Consider the following 16,227-nt stretch of genomic DNA (forward strand, 5'->3'; position numbering starts at 1 on the left):
CGTCGCCCCAATTGGCCGAGCAGCTTTGGCCCCGCCCTTTGCCCTCAGTCTTCCGGACTCTGCCGGAAGAAGCGGCTCCGTCGGAAGGAAGTCCCGCCCATTCCTCAAAGTCGGTACTGTCAGCCTCCGCGGCTTAGGGGCGGGACCTGATATGGGGGCGGGGCCTTGGCCCTCAACTCCCTCCTTTGACCCTCATTCTGGGAACGCCCACGCGGGTTTCCCAGCGCGCTTAGGTTCTTTTGATTTGGTTCCTCTGCTAGTCTCAGTCTTCTCTCGCTCCCTCGACTTTCTTTCTCCTTCGTTTGCATATTTGCCTCCTTCTTTTCTTCCCCAGCGCCTCCCTCTGATTTCTCTTCGCTAGCAAAGCTGAGGGAGTCGGATTGGGGTAGAATCCTGGCAAGTGACTTCGCCTAACTCAGGTCTCTCATCTATAAACCAGCTGCTAGAGTTGAAGGTTGTAGTGAGGCGTGTGAACACAAAAATCGTATGAAGCCAATAATGGAAGCTGAAGTATGTTTACTCGACATTTTGCAAATCAGGATAACATTTCGATTGGGGAATCGAAAATGTTCCAAAGATGAAAAGAAATCGGAAAAGTTCTTATACCTTATCTTATGGATATTGCCCTGGGAACAGGCTGGAAGAACAATGTTTACATAATAACAAATTTAGGTAAAAACCAAACCCCACCCAACCCATTGCCACCAGTAGATTCTGATTCAAGACTCTGGCAGAATAGAATTGGGTTTCTAAGACTTCAAACTTGATGCGTGTAGAGTCCCACTGGTGGATGGATTTGAGCTAGCCCAACACTCACACACTGGACCACATAATAACAATGTACCCTATAACACAGTTTCCAATCCCACCCTGGAGATTCTGTTTCTCAAAGTAGTTAGTAATTCTTCAAAAGAGCCCGAGGCAGAATGATCTTCCCTGAACTGATGACTAAGCTGTTTGTCGTCTGACTTCAAGGTGACTGGAGCAACCCAGTCTCCTTGAGGCTCAAGGGTTCAAAAAACCTTAGAGGGTAATAGCCTGGGTGGGTGACCCCAAACTCCATGGTCCCCAGAAATCTAAATTTCAGGAGAATCAAAATTATTCCTCTTGAGGGTTAAGTGAGCTTATCTTAGAAATGAATCCAGCACTCTGCCTGGTCCTCAGTAAAAATTGGTGATTGCTAACATTCTTTTTTTCCCTTTTCTGCTTCTGGTGGCAAAGGAGGCTAAGTATTTGAACTGCTATCTGCAAGGCAAGGGCTCAAACCCAGCAACCACTTCTCTGGAGGAAAATGATACTGTCTGCTCCCCTGAACCTTTACAGTCTCGGAAACCTCAAGGAGTTCTACTCTGCTTCCTCGGGTCACGAGGAGGCAGGATTAATTGAGGGTGGTCAGTTGCGGTGTTCACTGGTACGTTGCAGTGCATTGTGTATGGTTCACATACAATCCACAAGGAGGTAAAACTATTCTGCTGCCGAATGCAATTAGGGTCATTGGGTCAGGAAATGAGATAGCAGTAAAACCACAAGAGGAAAGAATGAAGTTAGCAAAACTAGTCCTTAGAGGGCAAGGATAAGGCACTGTACGAATGGTAGACTAGATGGCAACTTGGACTCTCTTTGGAGGACAGCCAAATTCTAACCTTCCCAGGAAGACCTCTGCCAGCCATCCAATCAGGTCACAGCCTAGGCAGAGCAGTCAAGATAAGGGTACTTGTGTCCCAATGTGTCTATTATGAATTACTTTTCAACATGAAGATGGAAAGCTTGAGTAGAATGCAGCTCGTTGGGGGATGAGATGTTGGAGGTGTAGGACTCAAAACCAAACCAAACCAAACTCACTGGCATTGAGTTGATTTCTACACATAGAGACTCCAAAGAACAGAGTAGAAACTGTGTTTCTGAGACTGCAACTCTTTATGGAAATAGACAGCCTCATATTCCTCCTATGGGGTGGCTGGTGGTCTCAAGCTGCTGATCTTGCAGTTAGTAGCCCAACACACAGCTCACTATGCCACCAAGGCTCCTCTGGCTCAAAATCCCAGGGCCAAATTGGATCGTGGCTTTAGGTCATTTTGGGGGAGATGGGAAAGAACAGCAAGAGAGATTACTACTTGCAATGGCAACAACTCATTGATTGTAAAATGAACATCCAGGAGTGGACCACGTATTCCCTTTACTGAGAAGTAAGAAATGAAGCTTACTCAGGCATCTTAAATGCTTTTAGATTTATTTTTACTAGATGTCCATATTCAAACACAAAAGTCTTAATATCTTTCATAAATATCTTCCATAAACATTTACGTATTTTTCATATGCATTTTCCCATGCTCTTTGGTCATTCAATCTTCATAACAGATTTCTTAGTCATCCAAGGGGAAGTTGGCTGTGTTTTCAATCTTTTGTTTTTAACTATAAAATCGCTAAGAAAGGATTCTCATCCTGCAGTCACAGTGACTATTAAAAAATATTATGGAGGTACATTGATCTATAATCCTAGATAATTATAAAAGAATACAAGTCTTAAACTTATCCAAGTACATTCTGCCCTCAAATTGCTTTTATTCTCCTGAGTGTCAAACTAATGTTTGTTTTCTGAAGTGCCGCTGTGGAGACCCACAGAGGAAGTGGGATTTCATACTCTCTGCCTGGACAAGGCAAGTGGTTCACAGGGCCAGGGCATGACGCAGGGAGATCAGCAAATCCCAGAGACTGTTCTATGCTAAGTATCTCCTATAAAGAGCTATCGAGGAAGGATATTTAATTTGTGTTTGGGTGTGCAATTCTGACATTTATGAACCTTTCTTCCTTGGGGGTTCCTGCACACAACCTGTTCCTCTCATCTCAGATGCTCTGCAGCAGGACAGCAAAGTCACTGATGAAAGAACAGATGCTAACCGAGAGGAGATGCAGCCCTGTCTACAGTACTCTTGGAGATTCAAATGGCAAAGCAATTACTCCCACCTGTGCAACCAAAGACACAAAGCATCACAGGCATTCCCCACCCCCCAGCATTGCCCTGCCCTTTTATGCCTTTTGACACTGTGGTCCTCAGTGCTTTGTCCCAATGGTTTCAATAACTCAGCTGCTTTTTCAGGAAAAGCAAATATCTAAAAGAATTCTAGAAAGCAGCAAATACTGAAAAATGAAAGAAAAAATGTGTTGCTCTAGAAAATGTATCCAAGATTCAAACTGGTTTAGTTGAAGTTGCATGATAGAAATCTATTCCCATTATCATAGATAATAAGCATGTATTCCACAGTCTCTTCAATGTTAATCTCAGAAGAAGGAACCTCTTTGTTTGGTCTAGTTTTTTTATACACAGGAAGTAGATGTCGGCTTTGAATTTTCTTCTGAATCAGATCGGTATCATTAAGCATCAGAGCCTAAGAAATGACCTATTATGATCAATACTCTATCATATGTAACAATCAACTTTTAGCCAGGTTCTCAATATTTTAAACATTACCAAAATCTTGTTAATTTTCTTCAACTTTTATCCTCGTCCTACCCCAATTTTTTTTAAATGTAATTATTCTTTCAAATTCCAGGGAACAGTATTCCTGAGAATACATTTTGTAACAATCTTATGCACATACATGTAGATACTTTTTGCATTACACATACACATTCAACACATTACATTCAACACGTTAATGGCACCTTCACGGGAGCAGATGCATACATCTGCCAAATCCTAGTAGTTCCAATATGAAAACATCTCCACTCCGTAAGGCCTTGTTTCTCAGAGTGGAGGTGTTTTGTTTGCTCTGTTATTATTCTTTTTGCAAAGTACAACAGTCTGAGCATGTTGAAAAAGTTTGAAACAGATTTCCATAAATACTGGCTAAAGGCAGCCAACCCGCACAGGCATGTCTCAAAGTAGCCCAAGATCTTAAAAATGAAATGTACATAAAGGTACTTAGGATTCTTGCTATACAGTTACCAATCTTCTTTGACCCTTTACTTTTAAAATATTTGTACAATTATACGTAGAGAATGTAAATCCAGAATCATGAAACTGGAACAAAGCATACACGTACATAGAGACTCATATAGAGCAGAGTCTTAAGAGTTACCAGACGTAAGGCCTTTAATGCGAATTGAGCAGCATAACTTTCAAAAGAAGAAATATATCAGCTTATAAAGAATCATAAAACCACTTATCTTAGACATATATTTCTGTACTTGAGATAATTCAGTATTAAATGTAAATGATATGAAAATATTATAAAACATAAATGAGCCCACTTCGCCTCTCTTAAATTTCTGTCTATATTTAGATATTTTTATTCTCTCTTTATCTTCATCTCACTGATACCTAGTGATTTCATTCTCATAGGGAGTGGAACCATAATCCCAAACTATACTTTGAAATGATAAGTCACAATATAAGCAGTGTCTATTTAATAAGCCATTCTAACAGAAAAATAAGTTTCCTTTATAATTAAGGTGGGTTTAGTAGATCTCTTAATTATATACATATATATTTCATAGCTGACATAAAGTTTTAGCATAAATAATGTGTATTTTTAAAAATCCATTGTAACGTCCTCAAAGTTTATATTTAAAACTTCAACGTGAAGACTAGAACACACACGCACGCACCCACGTGCGCGCACACACACACACACACACACCATACCAATTTAAGTATGCCTATGAATTTTGCCTATGTGTACTAGTTGCGTAGCAATTTTCAAATGTTAAAATTCTGAAATTCGATTCTGAGCAATCTGATGCTCAGACCTGCTACAGTGCGTACTAGGTATTTGCTTTGCAAGCCCTTAAGTTTCACAACTGTTCTTGAAGTCAGTCAACTTCAACTAGAGGCCACTTGTAAGAGACACAAGCTGGCTGTTTTGCACAAGACATTGCTTACTTTATATGTACTTTTCTTTCTTTTAAACTTAGGTTTACTAAGGATCCTAAGGATGTTAATACTGAGAAAACAATTATTTTATCAAACCAATTCTAGCAAGCCTAACCTTAAAGCCCTCAAGGGCAGGCACAGGATCCTGTATAAGAGACAACCAGCTGTACACAGTGCACTACAACTGGTCAAGGCTAATAGGTCTCTTCCTTAGCAGTGGTACAGGCAGACTTAGAAAGAAGGATATATTTTCTTTAATTTCTACTGTTGTCGAGGCAGACTAGAGTTTTCTTAACACAGACTTATTTCTGGTAACTTGTAGAATATTTTCTCTCTCTCTCTAAAGCTCCTGATTATGAAATCGCATGAGCCATGGCACTAGCACTTCGATGTATAACATAATTAAAACAACAATTGAAAAATAACTATTGAAAACTCCACAACTCTAAAAATAGTAGGTGTTCTTTCTTCTTCTTCTGCACGGCAATAGTATCGATCACAACAAAAAATGCCCCACAGGCTTATTTATTATTTAGTCTCCCCAAACAACTAGTTTTCTCCCTTGATCATTTTTCTGTAGATTGCTAGTTGTGCACCCATTTATTTAATCTTTTTTCAGATTATAAAAATAAACATTTGCAAGGAGATGCGTGTTGTGAGTAACCCCTCAAAAGTTGCTTTCTCTTTCTAAGGAGGGAGTATTTGTAAATATCCCTAGGTAAGCAGCCCAGGAACAGCAAACGTTTTTAAACGCTTTAAAATGCACGAGGCTTCTCGAGTCATAAGCAATGCATCTCAGAATGTTTCTCTTTCCCTGATTCTTCCCCAGTTCTCATGATCTTGACAGAATCCAATCACAGTAGCCATTGCTTTTTAAGATGTTTACGAACATTAGGCATCTCGCCAGCAACATCTCAGATTTTGCTCCCTGCTGGATTTAAAGTGCTTCTATTTAGATTTTCTAAGCAAAAAAAATATTCAACTTTTAGTACAGCGATCTCCTCTTGGTCTAAACACATGCCACTTGTACAAGAAAGCAAATTAAACATGAGACTCGTCCAGGGCCACATCCGGCTCCCCCAGCTCAGTGGGAGCAAAGGCGAATTGGCTGGAGAGCAGCGGGTTTTCCATGCCGTTTTCCTCGCTGATGTGCAGGATGGTGTCCCCATGCTGTAGCAGACTGGATGTCTCAAGGCCTGTGAAGTCGTCTGGGTCTGAGAGCTGAGCAGCAAGGGGACTGTGTCCTGCAGCACCTTGAGCTTCTGTGTCTTCGTGCTTTTCTCCTTCTTCCGCGGTGAGGGTCTCACTCTATAACCCAAGGAATTGGAGCATCATGCAAAGGTAGGAGCGGCATCAGAAACCCACTGCTGTTGGATGGGTTCAGACACATAGCAACCCTATGGGGACAGGGGAGAGGGTTGAACCGCACCATAGGGGTTCTGAGACTTAAGAGCAGACAGACTCATCGCTCTCCTGCTGTGGGTTTGAACCCAGTCAGAACCGGGCAAGGAATCAGCATGACCATTCCAGTTCTATCACTTGTTTGATGTGAGACTTTACATAGGTCCTTCCAGCTTTCTCAGCTTTGAAGATCGTAGACTCTGTAACATGAGCATCCTACTTTGCCCTGCTAACCTGGAGGTTCAAATGAGAGAACAAGTGGTACAATGCTATTAACAAATAAAGGTTATACCAATGTGGGTATGCTTCAACCCAATCAAGCCCACTGCTACCAATCCATTCTGACTCATAGTTCCTGTTTGCAGGATTTCCGAGGCTGTACACCTTTACAGGAGCAGGGACCCTCATCTCCTCTTAACTTTCTTGCAGTACCACCCAGGAGTAATTTGGAACCTCTAGGAATTTGTAAAAAATCAAAACAACGGGAAAAAAAAGTCAAAATAAGGGGAGCGGGGGGGGGGGGGAGAATGTTCCTCTTACCTAATAGGATACAAAAGCTCTAATATTTAAAGGTTTCATTTACATTGATACCTTGATTTATTGAGATGTGTTTTATAGATCTATTTCCAATGGTTAGCATAGTGATAAAATATCTTTTCTTCTCTTTTGCATAAATAAGACTTTTCTTCGATTCTTTTTAGGAAATTCTATTTCTGGCCATATGTTTGATATGCTTTCACTTTTTTCCTGCTGACAGGACAGGAGGAGCTTGCCTAACAGAGTCTTACAGACCCAGACTTAGATATCTATGGAGTAAGGATGCCTAGTCAATGGTGCCTAGACCTAAGCAGGCAGGAAACAGGCCTCGCTTGTATCTCTAACGCCCTCACCTGCTTGGGAGACAGGCCGTGGAGATCTGCAACAACAATGGCGGGGGAAGACGTGAGGACAGGTTGGTCAGCTCCTTCTGGCCTCCTAGCTGGGGCTGGGCTGCACCCCTGGAGCTGGCCTGTGGCAGGAAGGGTGTCTACTGGAGCAGCTGCTGCATCCGGCTGAGCTTCAATGAAGGTCACAGATCGTTTCTGGTCAGCTGTGGGTCAAAGGCAAGCAGTCAATAGAAGGGCAAAGCCCTGTCAATGCCTGATCGGTTTTAACCGATGTCTCTTGGCTTGTTTAAGTAAAGGCATTCCTGGCTTATCAATAAATGAAAGTATGTTTGATTATTCACCCGTTTTGATATCACGGCTGTACAAAAAGCAGAACTTAGAAGAGTCATCTTTACATAAATGGCCTAAGATGAAGATTTACACAAAGCAGTAGGCAAACTTGAGTAAGCGTAAGGACAACTGCACATCAAACTCCCTATTATTCATAAATACTTTGTTCTCAGCGAGCTATCCAGCACACCCTGGCTTTGGCTTGGGAAGAAAGAAAAACACCCCACAACCTTGTAGAGACCCATTGACTTGTATTAGTCATTTCTGCTGGGCTCTTCCTGCCCCTGGGCCCATGGGATGAGCAGTGGGGACGGGAGAGGAAGCGGAGACACTACAGTTTTGTAGGAAACCTCTGTCCTTCTACATGTGTTTTCCCAGAGGCGAGTTTCTCCGCAGCAGCCCAGCGTCTGCTGTCTATGTGGCATTCGGCCAGTGTGACAGGCACAGGGACACAGGAGGCCTCACCAGAAGGCTTTGCTTTCGGTTGGATGCTCCTGCGGGTGGTTGACAGCCGAGCCCCATGGCGGTTTCGGCTTTCAGTCTGAGTCTTCTGGCGGGATAGAAGAGGCCGTCTTAGCTGCAAAGAAGAAGCATGATAAAGCTGGCGGGGAGGGTTTGGGTCCGGGAAGAAGCACTGGGGTATGGACCATCTTTTGTGTTGGCTCCTTTAAGTCTATGTTTCCATGGCCCTTTGGAGGGTCCCCCACACTGTACCTCTTCCCCCTGATTTCTCTACGAGGTTTTGGTCCGGCCATTTCTTTCATCAGCCCTGTCTCCTAATCCTTGCTCCTTGATATTGCCCAAGGACATTAATTGGTTTGTGATTTAAAAATAGTTCACTTGAGGACTTCAGGGATTTTAGGATCACCAAGCTAATAGTTAAGGCCGACTAGGTCCCCTTAACTAAAAGTTGTAGTTGAACATATGTAGCCCCCACACAGGGGAGTTGTAATGCATCCCCTCTAGAAGGTAGGATTGTGTCTTATCCCTCAATCAATGTTGGGAAGCTGCTCTTGAAGCAAAAGTGCAAAGCTTTATACAGATTTTTTCTTTAGAAAGTTATTCTGAGGAGCCCCACCCAGCAGAAGGGCTAACAATAAACTTTACTCCTATTTCAGTTTTGAGCTAAGTTCTTAATCTTGGAACAAGGAAGCAAAGACTCTTCTGGCTCTCTGCGGAAACGGACTTTCACTCAACTTTGGAACAAATCTTGCTTTGCCAGGAAGATGAGCCCGGGGGAAAGAAGGCTTCTGGGGAGGGAACAGTGGAGCGATAAGTTCACTTTCTTAACACAACAATCAGTTCTGCTGAGAAGACTCAGATCTGAAAGAGCAGCTAAATTCTCCTACTGTGCCAAAGCACATACCACGTGGAACAGTTGCTCTGAACTGCTTACATCAGGAAGGGAGGAGGGAAAATCGAAATTTAATACACGTAACTATCACATGTTGACTAGCGCTTCCACTTAAAGGGGGCAGCTGTCCTGCCCTTTCAGGTATGCTTACCTGCCTCAGGCCCCTCTTCCTCCCCAGTGGCTGCTGAATGAGGAGGTTCTGTTGGCCTGGCTCGCTCTGTACACTTGCCACCCTGTCAAGCATCAACAGTGTTAGTGCTTTGTGCAGAGAGCCCAGAAGGCCATCCTGTGGTGGGTGTTAGCCCAAATCACCGATGTGAAACAATCACTTCAGAGACACCGCAGTCTTTGAAGGATGACTGGGAAATAGTCCCTGGGATGGGGGATTTTCAAAGGTTTGGGAGGAAGAACAAGGCCTCGCAGCCCCGAGCTGCCAAAATTGAGATTCTGTTGTCAATCACTGATGTTGTATCTATCATTCAGCAAAATCTGGGTTTACTCACACCTCTGGCATGGAGGCCACCAAAAGGTTTAAGATGTCATTGTCTTATCTCAATTTTCTTTCAAAGGGGGAAGGGAAAGGCGGTGACGGACAACACAAACAACTCGATCACATGGATGGGAACACCTTTAACATTGTTTCTTCCATTAAATGAAAATAAGATGGACAGATATCAAACACATCAGACACAGGTTCCATTTGGGTGAAGGGGCACATTCAACACATGTTCGCAGCCTGAAGTCTCTGTGACTATTGAGTAAGAGAATAGTCACACGGGTAGGCAGTCAAGGACCTCCTCAAAGTTTTCTCTCTTTTTTTTTCTTCAGATTTAAAAAGGCTGATAAAGTAATCAAACTGTTATCACAGCTCAGGAGCTTTTGGACCCAATCGCTGCACTCGAACATAATATGCAGTTTATAGTAACAAGAACCTGCTCCCCCCAAATTTACTGTGTGTGTGTGTTTTATATGCAGAAATGACTGCTGACAGGGGTTGCTAGCTCAGTGTTGGGTGACGTTGAAAACACTGACATGGGCTTATGATTTTTGTCATTCTGCATATGCAGGTACAATAGGAGTTTGTAATGCGGGTGGGGATGAACAAACAGAAAGGTAGTGTGCCCCAGAGAACATTGTAATTCTGTGGATGATGCCAATGTCATTATTTGGTTAACAGATCATTAATTTCTGCTTTGCCTTGGCAATCGGAGAGTCATCTACTTTTCAGAGTAAAACATCCCACCGAGAATTCCAGAATCAGCAACTGTCCGGGAGTTGAAAAGCAAAAACAAAACGTGCTAATGATTTCATTTCCATAAAAATAAAAGTTACCCAAATACCTAGCCAACCACTCATCTGTCAGTTTTTTGTGCCACTGATATTTCCAATCTCAGTAGGTCACCCATGTGGGCAAGTTTAAGTGGAGCTTTCAGACGGAGACAAGGAAGGAAGACCAGGAGAGCTACTTCGGAAACACTGGCCTCCGAAAACCTTATGAATAGCAGCAGCACCTTGTCTGATACACTGCCTGGCGATGAGCCCCTTACGTCGGACTCAAAATGTGATTGGGAAAAACTAGAGTCAACCTTATGAATTAAAGCCTCCAGCACCATTGTTTGCTGGTGGGGCATGACTCAAAACGAAGAAACAGCTGCAAACCTCCATTCACAATCAACATGAGATACACACGTATGCATCTAGGGAAACTGTAGTCATCGAAAATGAAACAGAATGCATAGAGATTGGTATCCTAGGCTTTAGAGAGCTGGAATGGACTGGATTGACCTTTTTGAATCAGACAAACCTATGGTCTCATATCCCAAATGACAAATTGTAGAGGAATCCCACAACATTCTTCATCAAGCAGAACATTCCAACATCTACCTGAAAGTATAATGCTGTCGGTGATAGGATAATAGACACATGCTTACAAAGAACACTAATTAAAATGATTCAAATTTACCCACCAATCACTAATGCCAAAGATGAAGAAGTTGAAGAATTCAATCAACTTCTTCAGTCTAAATTTGATCAAACATGTCCTCGAGATACAATGGCATATTCATTGCAAACATCTTTTTTCAACAGCATAAATGGTGACTATACACCTAGACCTCAGGAATACACAGGAATCAGATCAACCACAGTTTTGGAAAGAGACAATAGAGAAGCTCAATATTACCAATCTGATTGAGGCCAGGTGGTGACCACAAGACAGACTCTACATTGATCATAGGCAAGTTGGAGTTGAAATTGAAGAAAAGTGAAACAAATCAATGAATGCCAAAGTACAATCTTGAGTATAGGCTGCCTGAATTGAGAGACCGTCAAGAAAAAAAACCTGGTGCACTGAATACTAATGATTAAAGACCAAAAGAGTTGTGTGTGGGATAATATCAGGACATCATACATGAAGAAAGCAAAAGGTCATTAAAAGGACAGGAAAGAATGAAAAGCCCAAAACGAGTGTCATGAAAGACGCTCATACCTGTGCTTCTACAGAAAGAAAGAAAAGAGAAGACATGAGAACAGGAAACATTTCAAAGGGAATCTTGGCAAAGAGAAAGCCAAGTACGAGAACGGAATGTGAGAGACCTGGAGTTACACAATGAAAGGAAGAACAGGCTCAGTAGTTCTCAAGCTAGAAGAACTAGAGGAAAAATTCAAGTCTCCAGTTGAAGTATTGCAGGATTCTACGGAGAAAATACTGAATGACGCAGGGAGTACAAACAGAAGATGGAAGGAAAACACAGCATCATTGAACCAAAGAACTGATTGCTAGGGGGGAACGGGGAGTGGGGGGGAAAGAACTGATTGAAATCCAGCTATTTCAGAAGGTAGCATGTGATCAAGAACTGATGGAACTGAGAGAAAAAGTTGGAGTCGCACTGAAGGCATTGTCAGAAACAAACACAATGTGCAATAACAACAACAAAAACAAACAAGCCCCCAGGAATTGATGGCCTACTCATTGAGGTCATTCAACAAATGGATGCCAACACTGGAGCACTCCGTCAGTTGTGCAAAGAAATTTGGAAGATGCTACCCAGCTACCTGGCTAGAAGAAATTAATATTTATGTACATTCCGAAGAAAAATTATCTGAGAGAATTGTCACGCCCAACTACAATTTTGCTGAAGATCATTTAAAAATTGGTTGCAGCAGCATACTGACAGAGAACTGCTGAGAATCAAGCTACATGCAGAAGGGTACGTGTGTGGAATGACTGATAGTTGATGTGGGGATGACTGATCCACGACAGATGGACCACACACGACAGATGGATCTTGACTGAAAACAGAGCATACCAGAATTATGTTTACTTGTGGGTTGTTTTTGTTTGTTTGTTTTTAACTATGGAAAGGCATCCAACTGTGTGGATCATAACAAATGATGGATGCCATTACGAAGAATGAGAATTCGAACACTAATTGCGCTCATGTTCCTGGGAATAGAAAGCCCAGTCTTTCTTCCATGGACGAGGCTGGTGGTTTCGAACTTCCGACCTTGTGGAGCACAGCCTAAAACAAGTATAACCACTATGAGGAGGCAGATAGGTGAACAGAACATGAGGATAATTTGTGGTCTAAAATCAGTAGAAGTGGGGATCAGCTTTTGGACCTTTTCCTGATACTTATTCAGTATTCCTCATCCTTCTTCATACTCATCCACCGTTAACGAAGTGCACACGCTGAGCCTATCATCTGAGACACTGGATTACATGAAGACGAACATGACAAAGGGGCTGGCGGAAGCCTCGTTAGCAACCCGCAGATGATAAAACTTTATTTGCTGAAAGTTAATAGGATTTACTGACAGAGATAAAAGACTGCAGCTTTTAGTATGGATTACTCTTCAACACTGAGAAAACAAAAATCATCACAATTGGGCCAATAAGTCACATAGCTAAAAAGAGAAAAGACTTAAGTTACCAAGTATTTCTTTTCACCTGGATTCACAGTCAACTCCCCTGGAAGCAGCTGTCAGAAACTCAAATGATGTACTGTATCCAGCAAATTGCTATAAAAGACCTCTCGACTCAAAAACTCACAGCCATTAAGCCTACTCAGAGAGACCCTACAGGGCAGAGTAGAACTGCACCGTTGGATTTCCAAAACGATACCATTTTGGCAGTAGAAAGACTCCTCCTTCTCCAGCAGAGTGGCTGGTGGTGGGCAGTTCAATCTACTATGCCAACCTGACTCCTTCAAAAACCTCCTTAAAGTGTGAAAAAGCAAAAAACGTCACCTTAAGGTGCACCTCAATCCATCCTTGGCCTTGTGGATCTGTTCACATGAATGTTAAATCACTTCATATACATGTGGTCCATGATAAGGAAGAAAAGGAATGCTTTAAATTACACCGTTAACAAAGGACTGCCGGAACAAACACATTTGCCCCAGAAGCAAAGATGGCAAGACTTTGTGTCTTGGACTTTGGACATGCTATCAAGAAGGTCCTAAAAAAAAAAAAAAGAAGGTCCTGGTACAACAGAGGGTCAGAGGAAAAGAGAAAGACTCTCACCGAGATGGCTGACACAGAGGCTGCACAATGTGCTCAAACACAGCAGTGATTGTGAGGATGGTACAGGACCGGGCAGTGTTCTGTTCTGTTGTACATAAGGTTGCTATGGGTTGGAAGTAACTTGACAGTACCTACCAATGGCATTGGTGAATGCTTAGCTGCAGTCATAGGTAAAGGAATGGATGGCAGGATGGGCAATCAGATACTCCACTTGCTGTCTGAACAATTGACAAACCAAAGTGGCTGACACAGCCATGTTCATGATTTTAAAAAGCTTTACTCTTTTTTCTATCAGATGTAAAAAGAATATATATATAACTCAAGCTCACTGACACAATGCCGTGTTAACTCATAGCAACCCTACAGGATAGGGTAGAACTGCCCCAGTGAGTTTCCGAGAAGAATACTGTTTACGGGAGTAGAAAGCCCATTTTCTCCTGCGAGCAGCTGGTGGTTTCAAACTGCAGACCTTTTAGGTCATAGCCCAATGTGTAACCACTACATCACCAGGGCTCCTTAAATAAGAATCTGAGTATACCATACGTACACATTTGGAGTGCCCGCATACAACTCTCCAGAAAGAATACCCGAAATAGGTGTTTTAACCTTTCTTGTCCACCTGAATATTGTTTGGAATTCAGTGTACATTGCTCTGTACATATATGGCCTTATAGCATATATGATCATCTGTGAAGAAGGAATGCCACCCCAAAAGGATAATGCCATAAACTTTGATAAGCAATCCAGACTATGTTGCTGGCATTTTTGAAATGACATCTCCTTATAAGTTGTACATTTTCATATGGGTCTGTTGAATTGGAAAGAGTATTCAATTATTTATTTATTTTTAACAAAGGAAGACACAAGTTCATCCAAATACCAGGCAAAGGTTTCAAAGGCATCGACTCTTCATTGACATCTTAATATTACCTCCGTTCCCTTGGCCATAAAGGGAGGTGAATACTTACCACCTACCTCCCATGAAGGTCGAGAAAAAAAGTTAGTTGATGTAAAATGGTTTGGACATGAAAAGTGACAGAGGTAGCATGCTGTCTTGTTTTACATTTGATGTTGGTGATGAGTTTATTGCTTCTAGAACACTAAAAGGAAGTGGGTAATACAATGTTTTGAAAAGAATTGGTCAGAGAAAATGAAATCGAGGCTGTCCACCTGAATCATTTTGATTTAGTAATCTGAGATTTCGAGGGGGAAAATGGTGCAAGGGAAAAAAAAAAGAAATGCCTGTTACTTAGGGAATGTTAAATGTCAAAGCATAATGGCACTTTCATGATGACCATTCCAAGGGAGGATTCTAAGCAGGTTGTTTTTCTCAACGGGTAGCGAATCTTATATCTAGGAATTGTATCAAGTTTACAGCTGTGGCAATTTGCTGTTCTATATAGATGACACAGAATTTCACCAGTGGAATGTGCACATCAAAGATGAAATTATAGAACATGTCCTGGGAAATGTACGTTCCAGCTACTAAACTATACTCCTTGAAAGTGTGGTAGAAGACCAAAGGCTGGCTCAACCCTGTCATTAGGACACACGAATAATAAATGACCCATTAATGAAAGGGGCATTTATGCAGAACACGGACCTTTTCCCTGGCCTGGCGTCTCTGTCATATTTGGGTTGTATGTGAAACGTATTTCTGATTTGGGCTCTCTCATATGATGCACCGTTTCAGTCATTCGGAGGATCTGGGAGGTGTGGCTATCAGGTATGCAGTCCTAAAAGGAACTCGGGCAAAGCCAAGGTGTTTGACACTATGCGCCTCTAATCTTCTACCTCACCTGATTTTAGTTTTATGAAACAGCCCCATGGCAGTTCTACCATAACAGCACTAGTCTGAATGACTCTTTTCCCTTTAAGAAAATAATATGTGTTCTCTGATGAGCTCCAATTTTAAATGATCATACTCTAGAAGCTGATGGCTCCTTTAGAAAAACTAAACTATTTATTTGAGGTACCATAGCTAGAATAAACAAATTGTAAAATGTGAGACTATGTCAAGATATTTCAGAGCAGCAGGATAAATTCTGCCAAACTCGTATGAAAACAGATTATCTAAACCTTGTGAATGAAAAATGTCTAATTTCTGCTCGTTGGGCCAAATAATAGGGAGAAGAACTCAGGACAAAAAACAAACCAAACTTTTAAATGGAAGCTAAGGTAACAGATTGAGAAACAAACCATCCCTGGCATTTCTGAGTTTCTGACAAATCCCACTATAGCAAACCAGATCATGATGTCAGTTTTAAGAGATGTAAACACAGCTGGGGCTAAGCGAAATTGTCTACCACACCTGAAGCACCTAACGCAAAATGCAAAGAAGTAATTTACAAGCCAGGGGCCTAAAAGCAGTGCCAGGAGAATAAATCTGGCCCCAATGAGCTCTTCCCTCTTGGTTCGGAGCGTTGGCCTAGATTGCAGTGTATGTACGAATATGTAAGCGTCCTCTAAGGGAAAATACTCTGCGTCACAGAATTTCTTCAAATCAAGGATAGGCAAACAGGGGCCCTTCAGCAATGCAAAAGAAAGTTTGGGCCACTTATCTCAAACCACACACAAAAAAGTATATGGGATAAAATATGATATTTTATAAATTAAAAAAAAAAAGTAGAAACCCTGGGTGAAGACAGCGTAGGGAGAAATGAGTTAGTGATTCTGTTGCTCGTATCTGCATTTCAAGTATGAATTTTAATATGTGGAGAGAAACCTGTAAGCGGCACAGGGGACACAGAACATAGCCATTTACCATAAAATGATGGTCTCAGAAAGCCAGCACCAGAGCCACCAGGCATTGGTAGAAGACAGGGAAGTAAGCAGACTAGATCTGTCTTTCTGCCATC

At 42.0% G+C, this 16,227-nt stretch overlaps 1 protein-coding gene across 3 annotated transcripts in view; it reads right to left on the reverse strand.

The window, feature by feature from the left end:
* Positions 1–5,914: 5,914 nt before the first annotated feature.
* UNC80 (unc-80 subunit of NALCN channel complex) overlaps positions 5,915–16,227 on the reverse strand; it is a 249,347-nt gene continuing 239,034 nt past the window's right edge. For all 3 annotated transcript variants that reach the window (XM_075529392.1, XM_075529390.1, XM_075529391.1), the window contains 4 exons: positions 8,997–9,078; positions 7,957–8,068; positions 7,165–7,364; positions 5,915–6,181 (listed from right to left, as the gene is read on the reverse strand). In XM_075529392.1, the coding sequence (XP_075385507.1) occupies positions 5,915–6,181; positions 7,165–7,364; positions 7,957–8,068; positions 8,997–9,078 (661 nt within the window). The remainder of the gene's footprint in view (positions 6,182–7,164; positions 7,365–7,956; positions 8,069–8,996; positions 9,079–16,227) is intronic.

Source organism: Tenrec ecaudatus, chromosome 13 (assembly GCF_050624435.1).
Source record: "Tenrec ecaudatus isolate mTenEca1 chromosome 13, mTenEca1.hap1, whole genome shotgun sequence".
Taxonomy (NCBI): domain Eukaryota; kingdom Metazoa; phylum Chordata; class Mammalia; order Afrosoricida; family Tenrecidae; genus Tenrec; species Tenrec ecaudatus.